The sequence below is a fragment of the Argiope bruennichi genome, chromosome 5 (assembly GCF_947563725.1).
Source record: "Argiope bruennichi chromosome 5, qqArgBrue1.1, whole genome shotgun sequence".
Lineage (NCBI taxonomy): Eukaryota > Metazoa > Arthropoda > Arachnida > Araneae > Araneidae > Argiope > Argiope bruennichi.
This window is the reverse complement of record NC_079155.1, coordinates 40,336,924-40,358,073: the sequence shown is the minus strand read 5'-3', so window position 1 is coordinate 40,358,073 and position 21,150 is coordinate 40,336,924. Positions and strand designations below refer to the sequence as shown.

The 21,150-nt window shown below is 29.1% G+C and overlaps 1 protein-coding gene across 1 annotated transcript in view; it reads left to right on the top strand.

Annotated features, from left to right (window-relative positions):
• Positions 1 to 3,157: 3,157 nt before the first annotated feature.
• LOC129968808 (uncharacterized) overlaps positions 3,158 to 21,150 on the top strand; it is a 61,402-nt gene continuing 43,409 nt past the window's right edge. The window contains exons 1-8 of the mRNA XM_056083071.1: positions 3,158 to 3,395; positions 6,134 to 6,318; positions 11,624 to 11,883; positions 11,959 to 12,009; positions 14,279 to 14,392; positions 20,404 to 20,519; positions 20,597 to 20,655; positions 20,734 to 20,786. Of these exons, the coding sequence (XP_055939046.1) occupies positions 3,353 to 3,395; positions 6,134 to 6,318; positions 11,624 to 11,883; positions 11,959 to 12,009; positions 14,279 to 14,392; positions 20,404 to 20,519; positions 20,597 to 20,655; positions 20,734 to 20,786 (881 nt within the window). The 5' untranslated portion in view covers positions 3,158 to 3,352. The remainder of the gene's footprint in view (positions 3,396 to 6,133; positions 6,319 to 11,623; positions 11,884 to 11,958; positions 12,010 to 14,278; positions 14,393 to 20,403; positions 20,520 to 20,596; positions 20,656 to 20,733; positions 20,787 to 21,150) is intronic.

Below are 21,150 nucleotides of genomic sequence, written 5' to 3'. Positions count from 1 at the left end.
AATAAAAGATAATTATCAATATTTATCCTGCAAAATTTCATGATTTTTCTCAAAATACTTTCTATTGAATAGAATTATTTATCTTGATATTTTCTTGTCTTCCGATATGTCTTCTGATATGGAAAACAGTTTTTGACAAGCCCTTCAAATTCGTCGTCGCAACTATCTATGTATCTGTAAGTATGCCACATATTCAATAAAAGTTTGGACAAATTTAAATATGTTCCAATTTAAAACAAGGAAAAAGAATTTGGATTGCCCCAATTTATTTAGGATGCCTGAACACTTAGTCAAATAATAGAGGATCTTGGTTAATTACGCAGAGGTGACCTTTCTATTTTAATAGTACTTTACCTATGATATCACGAATTTTTTTAGACAGGTTTCTTTAAAAATTGCTATTGACCAGATTTCAGAAAAATTTCGACAGATTTTAACCAATTATATTGCATATTTCCCACAAACATCCCTCTTTTAAAAGTTCCCAAATATGTATGATCCTTGAAAATTTGAAAAATTTGAGTATATCAGTACTTTTACTTGATTTCAGAATTTTTCACTTGTCAAATAAGTCGTCGGTGAAAGACTAAAAAATAGGTAATATTCTTTCACACTCGAAGCGTTGCTTTTATGTGTCGATAAGCCGAGACCAGTGGTAGGGATTGGTGAACCGAGAAACCTAGAAGACACAACCTGAGACTCAATTATGATATTTAATTTGCTGCATTAAATTAAATTATATAATATTAATGACAATAATTTTGTATAAGTTCATCATTGGTAATATTTTATTTTCTTATTAAGAGTTACTTTTTATTTTAGGCTCAATAGTGTATCTTATATACGCCGTTACTTATATTTGCTGTTATTTTGATATATAGGTGGCTATCAAAATAGCAAGAACATCTGAGAAGAAAATTAGCCTACTTTAATGCACTTCATAAGCATTAAAATATAATCCCAATAATCAGTTATTTTTTAATATGAAAAATATATACTTTGGTAGTAACTTTATTGAAGTTGTATTCGTCTTGGATTTTTGTCAAAAACAGAAAATGTCAGACCTAGCAGACATTTAAAGAGACCAAATTGTAGGAGCCCAGATAGTTGGAGCAACTGTGACCGAAACATCCCTGATTTTAGGCGCTTCTAGATGTACGATATCTAAAATTATGACATCACATACAAAGTGCTGCAAAACGTGCTTGACAAAACAGAACAATGGACGGAAAGAGAAGCTGAGTGAAAGAGATCGATGGATGTTGAAGCGTACTACAATGTTTAAAAAGAAAACAACGATAGATTATTGACTGCAGAATTCAGTCAGCATATGGATTCTACAGGGTCAATAATTACAGTTATGAAGCACTTTCATAACCAGAATATTTACTGCATAGCAGCAATTCTCAAACACTTGTGTGATGCCATAACCACAAAACCTGGTCGAATGACCAGTGGAAGATAATTATAAATGTATATTAATCATTTTTCATACTTTTCTCCGCAGCAGGAAGGATGCATATTTGGATAGCATCCTCATAAGCGTATCGTCGTATTTTCCTCAGACAGCCGTTCCAACAATCAGACAAGGAGATAGATGAATCCGTCGTATTATAGACATCATGTCATAGTTTTCTCCAGGCTTAATCGTAAACCCTGGAAGGAAGGATAACTTGGAAGAAAGAGAGGTTTTAGCTGACTAGGTTCATGCTATGATGCTAACTTTGTTTTCTGCAGGAGATGGAACTTTCCAAGTTCGCATTGATTCTTTCATGCAACGAGACATATATAGTCGTGGTTTGATGAACACGAGGATTAAGTGAAACCTTGACCTTGACCTGAACAGTCACCGGATCTTTATATAAGCTAATCTTTATGGCCTATTTTAGAGAGTTCAATCTGAAATCAATATCCTCTACCGGCGTCTCTCCCGGAATTTTCTCTCTTACCGAGAACTCTTTACCGAGCGGAATTCAAATTTTCAATGTAATTCTTTTTTTAAATATCCTCTGGTACAATTATTTTTAACGTAGTTTCTTACCCACGAATTCTAATACTTTAACCATAAGACTGGCACAGTTTAGCCAAGGTTAGCTCTTCCGCCACTAACATTCACATCCATTCATTCCGAAATTTCACAATATCTACATGAAGAATGGTACAAAATTCCTCTAAGCAGTATTCAGCGTCTGTGTGATTCGATTTCCAGACGAATACAACATGTACTACATGCCAAAGCAATTGCATGTAGATATGCATTATTGATATTGATTATTATCGATTATTGATTGATTATTGATAAAGATTCATTATGGATTCCATCATTTTGATAACCACTTATATAAAATTTTATACTAAAGTATGATTTAAAAAGTTGAATATTTATCTTGCGAAACCATTTTTTTATTCTTCATTCATCATCAGTGCATGCCGAATGTGGGCATTTGCCGGCATAAGTAATGATATTTAGCACATTTTTCGGATGTACACTAAGAAACTAGAAACGAGTTGACATTGAGCGGAAAGTATCGACATTTTCCAGATATCGGTCTTTCATAATCACACAAATATAAAGCCTTGCCTATGTTATCTTGCATACGCAATATATGGACCCTAAAGTTATTTTGGTGAGTTTAGGGGTATGTTGTAGAAAAGGTAATAATTTTGTCAGATATGTTAGATATACTATCCAGGTCAAAGGCACAAGTTGAGATTTTCGTTTTTTGTAATTACCCTACTATGGAAGATAATTCAAACTAGGTACATCTTTAACTCAGTCTAATAAATGACTTTTGTAAGGATAGATTTCCATAACTGCAATTGCTTAAAAGTTATAAGTTAAAAAAAATGATATAGTTCCCTAAATTTGGTTATCTTTTAATCTATGCATGTAATAACTTTTGACCAATATTGATATCTTAGATATCTTGTCGTTATCAATTGTATTCTCTTCTTCTCCCTCCCCCTTTTCATTATCATAGCAACTACCGTTATACAATTAAAACAGATTATGGGAAGGGAATCTCATGAAAAAAATTAACAGACCTTTACCTCCGGACTTGCCAACACGAATACTTATCAAAAAAATATTGTATCTAAAAACATTAAATAAACAACTTATCTATTACTTTCTCGATTTACAATCTTCACTGCAGATGCAAATCAATTTTTTTCATTTATTGGTAAAAATAGATTTTGTCTTATCCGAATGAAATATTTTATTGGGAAAAGGATTTCAATGCCAATTTTTTTTTATCTACATTAAAAAGAACAATTAAATCCTTTACTTAGGCATTGGGCTGAAGATTTAGATGACGAAAGACCATCCGTAGGATCCGTTTTCGAATCAACCATGGTTCTAAGGATATTAACTGCGATTTTCACGATACCATTAGGTAAGTTCAGATGCTTATTTTTAATTATTCAAATTATAACATAACCGAAAAGTGATTTTCCTAAAAATGTAGATAATATATATATATATATATATATATATATATATATATATATATATATATATATATTACAGAAAATATAAATATTACAGAATTATCATCATCGAAGTCGTTGCTGAATAAATAAAATTTACATAGTAATTACTTATGAGCAAATCTTGTTTACAACATTATTAAATAAAACTTAATAACAAAATATTTTTACATAGAGAAAATCTATTTGTTGTAGAGTTATCCTCATTGAATTTGTAGTAAAGTATTCAAATCAAAATTTTTACCTAGCTTAATAATAATTCGAAGATTATTTGAGGAAAATTAGGAATTGCAAAAACAATAAGTAAAATTATCTTGAATATGATTCTAATGCATATATAGTTAAGAGATATATTTAAAGAGAATTTAAATATCTGTAATCGTTTTTCTGAATAATCAAGATTTTTATTAGAGTAAAAGTTCTATTTCATGGACATATTTTTGCATCTTAAAAATGATAAATTGTACATTTTGCTTATTCCGAGAATTGTCGTCAAATTCTTATAATATTATTAGGAGTATTTGGATGGTCTGCTTTGAATTTTCTTGGTATTTATTTGTCAGATCTATTAATTAAAAGGAAAGAAGTACATTTTTTTTAAATCAGTTATTTTCTTTTTGCAAATTTTTTTTTCGTTTCAGGTAACATATTTAGATATTATTAGAAAAAATTTAAATTTTCAACCCCACGCAATTATTTTTTTAGAATTCTTTATAATTATGGCAAATGTTATGTTCTTATTTATTCGTAGGTGTCCATTTTCATTATTAAATATAACCAACATATATAATAATATATGAATATTCACATATTATTCTTCTAACCGTGTAAAATTTACCAAATTGTATTTAGCATAACAAAATCATTATTATCACAATAGCTGCAAAGTATTGCTGGCTGCTAAAAGGCTTACTTTAATCATGTTCGCTTCCACATATTTTAGTAAGTTTGCCTGTGTTGCAAGTTGCTTAAGCAAGTTTGCTTCCACATATTTTATCTTTTACTAGCGCATGTGCAAACGATATTTCTTCTTCAACTAGCAGATTTACATACTGCATTTTGTTTTCAACATTTTAAGTAATAAATGGATGAAGTAATGCTTGTTGCTCATAAAGACATCTATTACCAGATATCCATCAGTCGTTTCTCTCAGCTATTTTATTTCCATCTTCTACATTAGCCGATAGTTAATAATCAATTCAAACCAAGCTAATTTAACCACTCTAAGCTAAATACAATTATCACAGTGAAAATTAGCAGAATTAATGCAGTATGGATTGGAAAATTAGATATCTAACCCACCTAAGTTTTATAAATTACCCTCTATTTTATATTTCTTTAGTGAAAGGGGATGTGAAAAAAAGAGAGAGACTCTAGTAATGTCAAGCACCAGAAGACTTGAGTTAAATAGGCGTGGAAAGGCTGTCGCTACTGAATGAATAGTCTAAAAATGGAATGGTGTAAAGTGATTGGCGATTTCCTATCTTGCAAAGCTAGTTTAGTTTAGTATATAATAGGACCTCTTCACTTTTTAAAATCTTGCTGTATTCTTGAAATCCATTTATATAGTGATATATATCTATTTTGAAATCAGTGGTCACTTCAGACAGAAGAAAGAATACTTTTATGGAATCATTTACAACAAATATCTCCATTACCCACTTTAATCTGTAAATTGAGTTATGGGTTTTGAAATCACGCCTTTTATTTTCATGAAATGTATCTGCCATAAATGCAACATGATTATTTTTATTTTAAGCATTATTGCTTAATGGTGGGTGCTTGATAATATTTAAAGTATTATTGCTTGATTAATTTTTGTACTCAAAATAAGGTTACAGATGCAGTAACCAAATTATCCAATATGTATTTATCCTAGGCATTCTACTAAGGTGTGAAGATTCATTTGTACCATTTGTACCAAAAGTTACAAATATTCTGAAGTTACCAATACAATAAGATTCTTAAATCAATTCGGGGATTTTTATAATTATGTTTATAATTTTGTTTTATGATTATTATCAACAGCTTTTCGTTTTATTATTTGACTTCCCATATTCATCAACACTGTTGTAATAACAACAACACTGAAGTTTCTCCAGGCCTGCAACACATCATGAGGTATTTTATAAATAACAATTGTTGTGATAGTGTTGAAGGGAAGAGACTAATGTTAATTCCCCATACCCATCATAGACCACGGTATGTCCCAGTATCTGAGTCATAATAATTCGACTTCATGCTATTATTACTATATCTACCGGGTTCACTATAATCAATCACCATATCGTAAGCTTTTTTATCTTCCAATTTGGGATACTCACAATGGGTGGGTGGGTTCTGTTTAGCTGTAAACCGGAATGAAGAAACATGTTGAAACATACAGATGTAGACATGACTTGATGGATAAATTATCCACGCGACTGACAAAATACCAAGAATTAAGAAGATATAAAATATATGCTTTTTTTTCAAATCTAAATCTAATTAGTAATTCTAAAATTAGGTGATCATCCAGGTGCAATTCTCATTTAAATAAATAATTCCGAATAACGTTTACAGTTTAATTGAAAATGTTTCTTTTATTTAAATTACATTTTGATGGAAATATCACATTCAGACTGAATTCATTTATTTTTTACAGCAATAATTTACTGGATAAAATGGTATATAGCGTATTTTGCGATCCGATTCTACAGTGCATTTCAGCCAAAAAGGTTCGACGATTATGACATCTTTGCAGCTGGGGACCCAGTGAAAGTAGGATACGTTGTTCCAGAATCGGAGAAAGAAATTGAATCACCATTTCCTGAATCTCATTTACAAGAAGTTAGTATTTCTATAAATTTATTTCTTTGTTTCTAATTGCCAGAAAAATTACTATAATCTGTATCCATTAAAAAACTAATTTTTTTTTTAAAAAGGATTTTATTTTACTACGTATAAATGTGTATAAATATAACTTGTTTATTTAATATTTAAAATAAATTTTCGGTTTAGATATAAATTTTGGCGTTGTTATAACTAAGAGATAAATTTGTATAACAGGTCTTCTTTGGTCCCACTCTCCAATGCCATCGTCGCTGCACTTTTCTAGAACTTGAAAATCGTTAAACCTCAAGATAATTCTTCATCTGAAGAGAGAAAAAGATGCATACGATGAGATTAGAAGTATAAAATATTTGTGGAAAAATCGATCACAATATTTCAAATGATAATCAGACAGCAGGACATGTTTGAGATTTATCCTTGCTTAATGGAATATAAAAGACATGGTTTACCCAGTGATGTGAAACCTTGAGATGAAGCGCATGCGCTTTACGTATAAAAAATGTTGATACCTTATTTGGCAAATCGTTTGTTTGTCACTATTTGTTTGTTACATGGGAAGCGTCATATTTCATTCATATTTGGAAAATATTTATAAAATTTTAGAGCATATTATAGGATGATGATCAGATGAATTTGAACTTTTATGATCTTGAACTTTTTTAGCTGATAATAGTGTTGTTGTTTGAAATGAAAAAAAAAAAAGAATGATCGATTCTGAATATTTTTATGTACCGATATCATGTGCTTTTTCTTTAAAAAAATTATAAATCTCCATAATATGGAAATAAAAATTCTGAATATTTTACAAAAATGTGTAAAAAAAAAAAAAATTGGAAATAATATTTTTTCATAGAGGAAACGAAAAGACTATTTCCTTTTTTTACTACAAACAGTTATATAACAACTACTGTTGTTCTGTTTTAAAATCAATCGTAATCTTATTCAATAAACTTGAATATAGTTTAATAGTCTTAATTAAACTTATTTAAACTTATAAATTAATTAATTACTTGATAGATTTCACTAAACACAAAGAGACTTTGAGAGGTAGATAAAGAAATGTAACATTTTTAGCTTTATCAATTATTTTTACTTCAGTCAGGGATTTTGCTCTACCATTTGCAATAAATATATTAATACAACCAAAATAAATTAGAAGAAGGCGGATAAAAAATTATGTCATTAAAGAATTCAATTTTAGAAAATAATTTCAGTTTATTTTAAAAGATAAAATAAAACAAAAACCAATATTCACAATCCAGTTTCAATGATTAAAAATTAACCCTTTCTAAGGCCGTGGGAAGCATGCTTCCCCCCCAAATTTATCAATCTTTGTATGAAATTCTGTAGGTTGGCATCAGTTCTGACAAATTTTTTTAGTAAATCAGAAACTTAGATGCTTCAGTTCTTTATCTCAGACAAAATGATGTGACTTGATTTGTTACTTAATTATTAATTAACCAAATTAGTTAATTAATCAAATTAAATTTATCTAATAAGCTAAATGAATCCCTTTTCTTATTCTAATTTCAAGCCTAAAAATATTTTAACATAATATGACTAGAAAAAAATGGCCCTTTGAAAGGTTAAAAAAAATGCAGAGTCAAAAGAATTACAGTACGTGTAGGTCATGGCATTTATTGAGGCTGATAATTTTTACATTTTGTCGTCAAAAAATATTTTTTTTTTTTTAATTTTTATGTTTAACTAGTTTTCTTCAAGTTATTGAATTTTGGTTGACAGTGTGACATTTTGTTGCCACTAAATTTTTCTGTTGTTTTAATTTTCTATATTTTAACTAATTTTCTTCAAGTTGTTGAATTTGGGTTCACAAGCATTAAAATAAAGATGTAAATGTTAAGTTATTATTATTTCCGTTACTGTGGCAACACTAATATTTCAATTTTATTTTCTAGTGAGTTGGATGAAAATGGAACTATTAGAGGATGACATTCTTTGTTGCTAAAAATACCAGATTTTCAATTTTAATAATGATAATAATAAGTAGAACTGTTTGAAATAATAATCAAAAGAATTATTGGACTGTTAGGAAAATAGCAGAAGAGTATTATTAATTGTAAATTATTTTACCATAAAAAGGAAATAAATGTTTTCAAAATTTAAAAAAAAATACTTCCCATTAGAGTCAATTTAATTTTGAAATTGTAAAGTTATTTTATTTATTGAATTAAATACTTTAATTCAATAAACATCTGTTACTCGAGGTTTCAGATACAATAGAGTAACAGATTACCTTTGGCCGACCTTTAATTCCGATGTCTCTCAAGGTTAATAGTTCGTTTATTATTGATGCATTGTATTTATCGTTTCGAAGTGTTAAACGTACAACAATTGTTTTCTAATCATCTGTTACACAAATAATGTTGCTTGTTTTATTTTAATCTTTGGTAAAAAAAAGTAATTTTCAATGTCATAGATAAAATTTGAAAATTCATAGGTTTGTAAACCAGGTGATTCTCTTTTTCTATCTTCATTATTTAATTATTACTAAAAAAAATATAGAAGGGCAATTTTACAATATTCATTCCACCGACACTTTATACGTTTCATAATATGATGGCAACCTGAATTTTATTTACTCGTGTACTATAAGAAACTTTATGCACGCTTTTAGAGACAGATGTAACATCAATGATCTATTTATGATGGTAAAAAATGCAATGCCACTTTTCGTATCAATTTGAACCATTTTTTTTTCAACAATAGACAAGTTCGAACATTTAAATCATCTTCTAAAACTAAACAAGTTATTTTCTCAAAAAATTTCGAGTATACTTTCTAATAAAGAAGCTACCCCCCCCCCCTCTTTTCTCATGAAACTGTGGGTAAATCCGTGATTGACTTGCATGGCATTGGTGAACAATAATTACAAAATATAGATATTTGACATAAATCTAACATTTTTACTGAATCTATCATGAGATCTTTGAAGATTTATCCTATCATGTAGCTCATTTTTCCATGCAGTGTGCCTGCATTTTATTCATAGTATATCCTTAATTCTCCTCAAGTATCTCAGTTTTTATAATTGTTTTATTTTATCAGTCATACTGCACATTATCATGAAACTATCAGTCAAAAAAGCAATCTTTATAAAAATAAATTTAAAATGAATATTTCCTGAGTCAAAACTTATAAAGATACATTGTATTTAGAGAGCGCTAATTCTGCTACATCTAAAACACCAAATTTCTTAACCAAATTAGTAATAAATATTAAGTTTAAATACAATAATGAATTAAATGGACTAAAAAAGGAGGAAATGATGAATCCAGACTAAAGACTTTTTCAAGGACCACGCTCAGATAGAGATTCAAACTAGGGATTTTTTTTCTGTGAGGGATTTGACTTTCGTCCAAGTAATTCCTGAAATGATTTTTTTGCTTATTATTAATGGGTAATTTATTGTTTTTGATTTATTGTTATTAATTCATATCTTTAAAACCTCAATTTTTTGGGGATTTTTGGATCACGAGGGGCCAATACTTGAACGAAAGTCAAAGCCCTCACAGAAAAAATTCTCTGGTTCGAAACCCTGCATGAGGAAGATCTCTGAAAAATTCTTAAGGCCGAATTCATCATTTCCTTCTTTTTTTATTCCATTTCATTAATTATTGTATTTAAACAATATTTATGTCTAATTTGTACATTATCATATTCACTTTTCCAGCTCTTCTTGTACTTCAGATATTTTCTATTCTAAATCTTACCAATTTTTGTTAATGCTTTATGCATTCGTATTTCATCACTTGCATATTTTTTTGCAACTTATTGAAGTGCATTTTTTTTAATAAAACCCACCTACATCTATAAAAACCGTAAAGATGCCACATGAGCTCTAGACACGGAAATGTGGTGTGGTGTTAAATTTTAAGCAGGCAGTTGATAAACAAGTGCAAAAAACAACTATGTAATTTGGGTATTTTTTACCAAGCGAATGAAATCAAAATTTGACATAGAACTACTGTTATAATCACTGATCATGTACCAAATTTTATTTATTTTAGTCACTGCGTTTTTAAATTATTGCGATTGCACATATGAGAAAAAGCATATTGACATATGGTCGAGAAAATCAAATACATTTAGAATAGTCACAAATCTAAATTTAGAGCAGTCATCAATTTTACAAAGAGTCATCTACACAAAAGTGGGAGCATTTTCAGTAATACCAAATTCATTATAAGCGATTTTATTCTTCAATTTTTATTCTTTTTTTTCGGTTCTTTTTAGAATTTTTTTTCTTTACTTTCAAAATTTAATAAACAAGTGAACATTTGAGAATAACTATGAAATAAGAAAATTTTAAATATCCCTCGACTGGGTACTGGTTAGAATTTGAACAAATTTACCTTTGTTTTTTAGTACTTGTTTTGTTTTTAAATATTTTCAGCAGCTTTTTTATCGTTTTAAAAGCATTTTAAAATTGATTTAATGAGATTAAATGATTACTACCGCTAAAAATCCTTACCATCTTTGTCTGCATTTTCTACAAATAGTAAATAAATACTTATATTTTGTAAGTATATATAACTTCGAGTAATGAGAAATTTTGAATAGTTATTTAACGATGTCTGAAAGGAAACATAAGTCCACTCATACGATTCAAATAAATACAAGGAAAATAAATTTCACGCGAGCAACTTTTTGTTGTTAATGAGCAAGAATCAAACACAGAGTTGTTGCCAAAACAGATTAGCAAATTTCTAAAAGCGAACTTTAAAAACAGATGTTTAACAATTTGTATCAACTGTTTATTCAATATATCATTCGCCTTAAAATATTCCTTAAAACCTTTGTTATAATTCAACATCTGGAAACAAAATTTTCTAAAAATAAATGTTACAGAAATGTTTCTTTTTGTTTTCATTTCAAATTATTACTTTATCCCTGAACATTAAAAAATGAGCAGGTTTTTTGATTCAGCAGTCTTCGCCAAAAAAGGATCATAAATCATTTGTGGCAGGTATATCTTAAAAAGAGTCTCATAATTTAGATTTTCATTCGAAGCTCAAAATAAATAAATAAAAATTGATTTAGAATTTTTAGTCATTGAGAGTTATTATAGTAAAAGAGATTTTAAATGCTAATCAATGTCTCCAGACAAATACTGAAATTTGAAGAACTTTTTCTTGATGAAGTATTGTAAATCGAACAGGTATGTTCTGTTCCCTCTTCAAGAATAAGATACAAAGGGGGGAAAAAAACTCCTTCATAACTGACAGGTAATCTTAAACACTATTTTATGCTATATTTTAATTAGCTTTTTTTTTCTTTCAAGAAAGCTGACGAAGTTATCTTTTACGGAACAAATTCGAATTCGGAATGCCTTTTAGTGCGGATAGCGAGAGGCCCAAACCAAATGGCCGACGCTTGGGTTCATCTGAAAATGGCCGATGGAAAAACATACAGTCTTACTGAAACGACAGGATACCAACAACCACGTGAGGGCAGTGACCGTACATTTTCTTGTGGAAAACTACAAATGTATTATTTGTCTCCCATGCGCAAATGGAGGATATTTTATTGCGGAATGTTGAAGTAGGTTTACTTGACAATAACTTTACGTATATCAGAAATTAGACTGTGTGTATTACATTTATTTCTCTTTTGTAGAGAGACATCAGGTGAAAAAAACCGAGAAGTGTTCATAAAGTTCTCATTCCAGTAAGTATATAGTATCTAAATTTTATTATTTGCTTAAAACAAATACAGTATGAGTTATATACATAAATGGTAAGATTTCTTTTAAATGGGCATGCGAATTTGATAGCTGAGTATCATCTGGTCAGACTCTGGTCTTTATGCCTAAATGCCAGTTTAAATTGGGTGAATGAAAGTGGGATATGATCATTGTTGAGTATGAATAGCATCTATCATTATTTGATTTCTACCGCATGTTTTACTCAGATTTATTGTGTATAGTTGATAACAGAGTGTATTGCGCTATTTTCGAAAATAATAGACTGCTGTAATCTAGCCTGGGGATAAACAGTGTAAAGTGGCCATAGCTGGGAGTGATTACCATTATTCATTAATTGCATTCTAAAGTAAGTATTGTGTGGATAATAGATAACAGAGCGTAATAAATGCGCTATTTTCGAAAATAATAGATTGTTCTGATCGAGTCTGAGGAGCGACAGTGTAACGCAGCCATTATTGGGAGTGTATAGCATCTTTCATTAAATGATTTCTAAAGTCTTTTCTTGCACATAGTTGATAACAGAATGTAATAATTGTGCTGTTTTCGAAAAAAATATAAACTACCGTGATCGAGCCTTGGGAGACAAAGTGGAACGTCACCATTATTGGGTGTGAAAAGCTAGTGGTTATTAAGAGTTAAGTGTTTTCGGCACAACATTTCACCAGTGTTATTTGCGTATAACAATAATTGCGTATGTGTGTATAACAGAGTTAAAAAAAATCGCGCTATTTTGTGAAAATAACAGAATGCTGTGATCGAGCTCCATTTCGAATCGGGAGACAGAGAGAGAAACGTGACGATTATTGAATGCTAATAGCAACCTCCATTATATGTTATCTACAGCATATTTAATTCGATTTTTTTATGTTATAATTGATAACCTAACTGATTGATAATAATAATTAGGCTCCTTTCGAAAATAATAGACTGCTTTGATCGAACCAAGAAGCGAGAGTAGAGCACTGCGTGTGATTAGCATTCGCCATTATAGTTTTTCTTCAGCATGTTTCGCTTGGATTAATTGTGGATAACAGAATGCAATAATTGCAATTTTTTTGAAAATAATAGACTGCTGTGATGGAACCTGAGGTGCGTAAGTGGAAGATGACTATCACTGTGAGTGAATAGCATCAATCATTAAGTATTTTCGGTAGCATGTTCCTTGTGTATAGTTCATAGCAAAAAAGTAATAATTGTACCATTTTCGAAAATAATTGGCTACCATGATCAAGCCTTGGGAGCAAGAGTGGGACATAAAGATTGTTGGATGTGAATAGCTTCTGTCATAAATGATTACTGCTGTATTATTTGAGTATAGTTGATAGCAGAGCTTTAAAAAAATCGTTCTATTTTGTGAAAATAATAGAGTGCTGTGATTGAGCGACAGTTCGAGTCGGATGATTGAGAAAGGAACGCGACCGTTATTGAGTATGAATAGCAAACTCAATTATGTTTTTAACAGCATATTTAATTCGATTTTTTGTATAGTTGATAACAGTATAAATAATTGGCTAACTTCGAAAATAATAGACAGCCGTGTTCGATTCTGGGAAACGAAGGGAAAACGTCACCACGTTAGTTGTTAATAACAGCCTTAATTATATATTTTCCGCATCATGTTTCGCTCATCGTGTTTGAGGATGCTTGTTTTTACTTTATAATATACGTGTTATGTTTTTATGCTTGTATCTAAGAGCTTGTCAATCTATGACTGCCTAGAATAAAAAGTAGATAAAAAGCTTGTGGCCACTCATTTGTATTTTTCCATGATCCAAGGCAAAACAAGAACTAGTTCCAGCAGTGAGAAATTGAATTATGGTTAATAGAAATACATTTAAAAGTGTGACTTACTAATATATGGACAGAAATATTAAGAGGATATAAATCAAACATCAAGAAACATTTTTATAAAAATGTTTGCGCAAGTAAAATTTTGAATTTGAATGATAAGGAATAATGATTTTTTTTTTTGTATTTGGAAATAATGAAATATTAATTTCAGAAAAAATATATTTAGCTTTATTCTTTAAAAGAAATTCAATTTTTCTCTCAGGATAGATTTTTAAATTCCTAATCGAATACACGAGTTCAAATTGTGGAAATATTTAAAGAAGAAAGCTGCTACAATGAGACAGCTCTCGATAAATTAATAGAATTTTAAGATGAAAAATGTTAAATTAAATTTTCCATTCAAAAATCCTTTATTTATCTTATTTCTATTTTCAAATTCAGATGGAAAGCTTCTTCAGATGTCTACGATTTGAGATTAAATAGCAATCCTGAAGGGTTTGCAAGTTCTATGGCAAGGTCTGGATGGAAAGCGCTGTTTGTTCCACCTATTAAAAAGTAATTTTCTTTGTATATTTAGTACAAGAAGAACGTATCTAATAAACGATTTATAGTTTTAAGTTATCACTTTCTAAATTTTATTTTACATTCTAAATTGGTTTTTTGAAAAGAAAGTCTATGCTAATTATAAACGGGAATGTCTACTGATCAAACTTATGACTTTCAGCTTATAAATGTGGCATAAATCTATATCTATACTTATAATAAAGCTCAATGTGTGTGTGTGTGTGTGTGTGTGTTGGCGCTCTACAGGTCAGGTCATTTGACATACAGCTATCAAATTTGGTACATGTATACCTTAGAGGTCGGGAATGTGCACCTGGGGTCCCTTGTTTGGAAATTTTAATTAGAATTTTAATTATTAGTTAAAAACTAACTTTCCCGCCAAAAAAATCTTCCATTTTCCCCACCGCCAACTTTTCCGCCAAAAAAATCTTCCATTTTCCCCACCGCCGACTTTCAGTTATTTTTTTCTCCCAACAGAATTGAGGCTAGGGTTAACATTTTTCGGCGGATTATTTCAAACGATTCTGTTTATTTTCTTAATGTTTTATGCATTTAAAATTAAACATTGTTAATTAATCCATGTTTCACATTCATTCTGAAGTACTTTTGAATTAAAATAACACAGAATAAAGGAAATTAAAAATGTATAATCTGCATAGCGTTACCCCAACTGGCGTAGAAAAATTCACGCACTTGCGTTAACGTAACTGGCGAAGAAAATTCACGCATGCGCATTGTTTTCTGACTGTTGACATGGCAACCAACGTATGATTTAAATTATTTTTAGGTTAGTTGCATGCTTTTTTAAGTAAATTGTATTTATGTTAGTTATATATTTTTTGTATATGCTTATAGTTTTAAGTGCATCGTTTTTTAAGCAGTTTTTTTAAACCTATTTTCAATGATTTAAATTATTTTTAGGTTAATTGGATGCTTTTGTAATTAAATTGTATTTATGTTAGTTATATACTTTTTTGTATATGCTTATAGTTTTAAGTACATCGTTTTTTAAGTATTTTTTTAAACCTGTTTTCGACCGATTATTTTAAACGATTCATTTTATTTTTTTAGTGTTTGATGCATTTAAAATTAAACATTGTTAATGAATCGATCTGTTCATGATGAATCTGAGAAATTTTTTTTGACAAATTATTGAGATATTACATAAATTAAGAAAGATATTCTTTAGTGCCCATAAAATCTAAACGCTCAGTGACTCTATTATCAGTAATCATAGTATTAAAAAAATGCTTTGTTTCAGTAAAAAATATTATTATATTAATTGCAGATTAATCATTTACACTTTAATTTAAAGCATAATTTCTACGAGGGGTATCAGAAAATTAGAGAGATACATATCAGGCTATGACTGAAGGCCCTTATAATATTATGAGTGAATTATATGACTATCAAAATTTGAAGTTTTAAAATATTTTGCCGATGAATTTATTAAAGTTGGAATTGCGTAAAATATTTAATGGTACGACCGCAGTTTAACCTCCTGCTTGGAGCAATTTTTAAAAATCGCCAACAACGACCTTGCGAAATGTTTAAAAGCAAAGGAGCAGATGTTCAATTATAGTGCATAATAAAGATTGCCAGCTTTGGAGCGTTATCGCAACTTGGCGAAGAAGGGGGTTAAACTCCAGTTCAACCTATTTAATTATTAAAATTTAAACGAACATTAAGATTGGCGAACCGGCTGGTCGCCAAAGGCGGCTAGTACTTATAATAAAGCTCAATGTGTGTGTGTGTGTGTGTGTGTTGGCGCTCTACAGGCCAGGTCATTTGACATACAGCTATCAAATTTGGTACATGTATACCTTAGAGGTCGGGAATGTGCACCTGGGGTCCCTTTTTTTGAAATTTTAATTAGAATTTTAATTATTAATTAAAAACTAACTTTCCCGCCAAAAGAATCTTCCATTTTCCCCACCGCCAACTTTTCCGCCAAAAAAATCTTCCATTTTCGCCACCGCCAAATGAGTAAGGCTTCCGGGTTTTTTTTTCTCCCAACAGTAATGAGGCTAGGGTTAGTATTCTTCGGCGGATTATTTCAAACGATTCTGTTTATTTTCTTAATGTTTGATGCATTTAAAATTAAACATTGTTAATTAATCGATCCTTCAGATTCATTCTGAAGTACTTTTGAATTAAAATAAAACAGAATAAAGGAAATTAAAAATTTCTAATCCGCATAGCGTTACCCCAGCTGGCGTAGAAAAAAAATCACGTATTTGCGTTACGTAACTGGCGTTGAAAAGTCACGCATGCGCTTTGTGTTCTGAATTCCGCATTGTGTTGACAAATTATTATCAACGGATGCGGACTGGATTTAAAATTTTTTTAGGTTCGTTGCATGCTTTTGTAATTAAAATGTATTTATGTTAGTTATATATTTTTTGTATATGCTTATAGTTTTAAGTGCATCGTTTTTTAAATAGTTTTTTTAAAACCTGTTTTAAACCGTCTATTTTAAACGATTCGTTTCATTTTCTTAGTGTTTGATGCATTTAAAAGTAAACATTGTTAATGAATCGATCTGCTCATGATGAATCTAAGAAAATTTTGTTGACAAATTCTTGAGATAATACGTAAATTGAAAAAGATATTCTTTAGTGCCCATAAAGTTTAAACGCTGAGTGACTCTATTTTCATTAATCAGATTATAAAAAAATTCTTTGTTTCAGTAAAAAATATTATTATATTAATTGCAGATTCATTCTTTCCACTTTAATTTAAAGCATAAATTCTACGGGTGCTAACAGAAAATGAGAGAGATACATATTACGTTATGACTGAAGGCCTTTATAATATTATGAGTGAATTATATGCCTATCAAAATTTGAAGTTTTAAAATATTTTGATGAAGAAGCTATTAAAGTAGGAATTGCATAAAATATTTAAATATAAAAATTTTAACGAACATTAAGATTGGCGAACCGGCTGGTCGACAAATTCTTGAGATATTACATAAATTAAGAAAGATATTTTTTAGTTCCCATAAGGTTTAAATGCTCAGTGACTCTGTTTTCGTTAATATTGTTATTAAAAAAATTAACATTTATTGACGAACACGAACACACTGATATTCACCGTTACTCTGATTAGATGTTATAAAATCTGAATAGATAAATATAAACGTGTAAACAGCTGTGCGCCGGTTTCCATGGCAACACAGCTGGAAAGGGAAAAGAAGTTTCTAAGCAGAACATCTGCTTTACACAATTTTATAGAATAACTTTTCCCCTTTTTCGTTTCATTTTTTAAAAAAATTACTTACTTAATAAGAACACCTGCTTTACCCAATTTTTTAGAATAGTTTTTTTCCCCTCTTCGCTTGCTTTAAAAAAAGATCTATACTTATATATAAAGTTCAATGTGTGTGTGTGTGTGTTGGCGCTCCACAAAGACCATTTGACCTACAGCTACCAAATTTGGTACATGTATACCTTAGAGGTCGGGAATGTGCACCTGGGGTCCCTTTTTTTTGAATTTTTAATTAGAATTTTAATTATTAATTAAAAGCTAACTTTCTCGACAAAAAATTATTCATTTTCCTTACCACCAAATGAGTAAGAGTTCAGTTTTTTTTCCCCAACAGTAATGAGGCTAGGCTTAAGATTTTTCGGCTGATTATTTCAAAGGATTCTGTTTATTTTCGTAATGTTTGATGCATTTAAAATTAAACATTGTTAATTAATCGATCTTTCAGATTCATTCTGAAGTACTTTTGAATTAAAATAAAACAGAATAAAGGAAAAAAAAATTTCTAATCTGCATAGCGTTACCCAACTGGTTTAGAAAAACTCACGCATTTGCGTTACCGTAACTAGCGTTGTAAATTCACGCATGCGCATTGTGTTCTGATTGTTGACATGACAACCAATATCAACGGACGATTTAAATTATTTTTAGATTAGTTGCATGCTTTTGTAATTAAAGTGTATTTATGTTAGTTATATATTTTTTGTGTATGCTTATAGTTTTAAGACCATCGTCTTTTAAGTAGTTTTTTTAAACCTGTTTTCAACCGATTATTTTAAACGATTCGTTTTATTTTTATTTTTTTAGTGTTAGATGCATTTAAAATTAAACATTGTTAATTAATCAATCTGGTCATGATGAATCTGAGAAAATTTTGTTGACAAATTTTTGAAATATTACATAAATTAAGAAAGATATTCTTTATTGCCCATAAAGTTTAAACACTCAGTGACTGTTTTCAACAATCATATTACAAAAAAAAATACTTTGTTTCAGTAAAAAATATTATTATATTAATTGCAGATTAATCCTTTCCACTTTAATTTAAAGTATAAATTCTATGGGAGCCAACAGAAAATGAGAGAGATACATATTACGTTATGACAGAAGGCGTTTATAATATTATGAGTGAATTATATGCCTATCAAAATTTGAAGTTTTAAAATATTTTGATGAAGAAGCTATTAAAGTAGGAATTGCATAAAATATTTAATTATGAAAATTTTAACGAACATTAAGATTGGCGAGCCGGCTGGTCGCCAAAGGCGGCTAGTATATATATATTTCAATATTAGCGTCAAAGAACGGTTTTTTTAAAAATTTGATATAGATTTTTTATTAATTAAAAATTGAGCTGAATTTTAAGTTTTTCCGCTTAAACTAACTTCTAAAAATAAAATGGCACAAAAGTAATATTTACACTTTTAAAAAATTCTAAAAATGAGTCATTTGATGATATCAGTTTAAAAATTGTTCAATATTTTTTTGATTTTTGTAGTTTTTGAAAAGATATTTTCCCTAATTTCCAATAACGTATTACATTGTAAACTTGAAACTTAAGTTGTTTACATTATTTCATCAAATATTTAATAGCAGAATTTTCTTCCGTTGTTGAAAGCTAAAAAAAAGGACTTCTGTTTTATATTGTGTTGTCTGTTAGACAAATAAAAGTGAGCTTTCATTAACAAGATTGTTATAAGCGAAATGAATTAAGTTTGGCTAATTAAGTAATGAATTAACTAATGAATTAAAGGAATAACTAATGAATTAAATGGCTAATTAAGTTTTTAAATGCAACATAATGACATAAGACTGCTCTCCATCAGAAAAATTCATGTATATAATGAACAAAAAATATATAAAATTATTAAAACAACATGTTTCCAATCTTTGACAATACGAAGGAATCATGAACATGAAATTGCGTCTAAACTATTTAGTTGAAATTATATATAACTAATATCCCCCCGAACCAGCTGGTCACCAGAGGCTGCTATTACAATACTAAAAAAATCTTTAGATAATTTTGTTTACCGAAAGTTTACTGCTATTTCTTTTAATGATTTTGCCGCGATTGCCTTTTCATAAAGTATAAAAAATGAAGTATCAGCATTTGATGAGTTGTGTCGATTATTGCAGATTTTTTATTAAAACAAACCTACGATCTCTCCAACAGTTATTGATATATGATTGATTGATTTTCTTTTCATGAGGCAAAGTCAAAACTAGAGCTAAGGTTATAACAATATAAATTTGTAGACAATATATATATATATATATATGTGTGTGTGTGTGTGTGTGTGTGTGTGTGTGTGTGTGTGTGTGTGTGTGTGTGTGTGTGTGTGTGTGTGTGTGTGTGTGTGTGTGTAATTTTAAATTATTGATCTAAACGGTCTGTTAAACCTAGCAGCAAATAAAAAAATACTAAACAAAATACTAAATGCTATTAAAAATTATCAATACAATTTTGTTAAAATGCGATTTAATACTTTTTTGAAATGCATCAATTATTGTAAATTCTTTCACGAATAATTTATAGACAATTGCTCACAGTTGTATTAATATAATATGTACAAGACATGAAAAATTTAATTAATTAACTGTTTAATGCTACCATTACTTCATTAATCTAATCCCCGAAATATTTGTTCAATAAATACATGTGCATAGAAATATTTAAAATTAAAAAGAGTTTTTCATTTGAATTTAATTATTTGTTTTTCTACAATTTTTAGATTTATCGAAACTTTTAACCTTTATTGTCAAACTGGTACAGTATCAGGAACTGTATCAGTAGAAGACGGACCGGAATATGAAATGTACTTATTTGGCGAAAAAATAAGAAATCTTGGTAAGTTTATAGTCTAGTTTTATATAAAAATTACTAATTTATTATATAAATTCTACATTTTCCTATTTCTTTATAAGGAAAAGACGAACATTTGGCAGGATGCAAATTTACAGCTATTTTGGGAAATATACCATCGGTAATTCAAATTTCAATACTTCTGGAAATAAGTTCAATATATTTTCTGTTTTTCTAAAATACTTTTAATGCTTTTTAGAGTGGATTCAGGTTTCACCTATTAAACGAATCTGCGCCCTACATTTTTAATAAGTAAGTTGCCATATTAAATCGAGATTATTTTTCTAAATTTATTCTGATTATTTATAAAATTATTAACATATAACTCATTAAAAAGTGCTTATAATGACAATCGGTCATTTGGAATCACAAGTTAGTTTTTCGTTTTCTTCTGATGAATTTTGTATTTTCACTTTACATTTTAGTTAGTTGGTTGTATTTTGAATATTATTGATCATTTATTGTTTGACATTTCTGTACAATTTATTATAGTTTCTAATCTTTGTTCTTGGGATTTTATTTTTATGCTATCCATGTTTACTGCTTTTTTATATACAAATTTAAATTTATATTAAGTTTAAATTTATAAATTTTATTATAAGTTTAAATTAATATT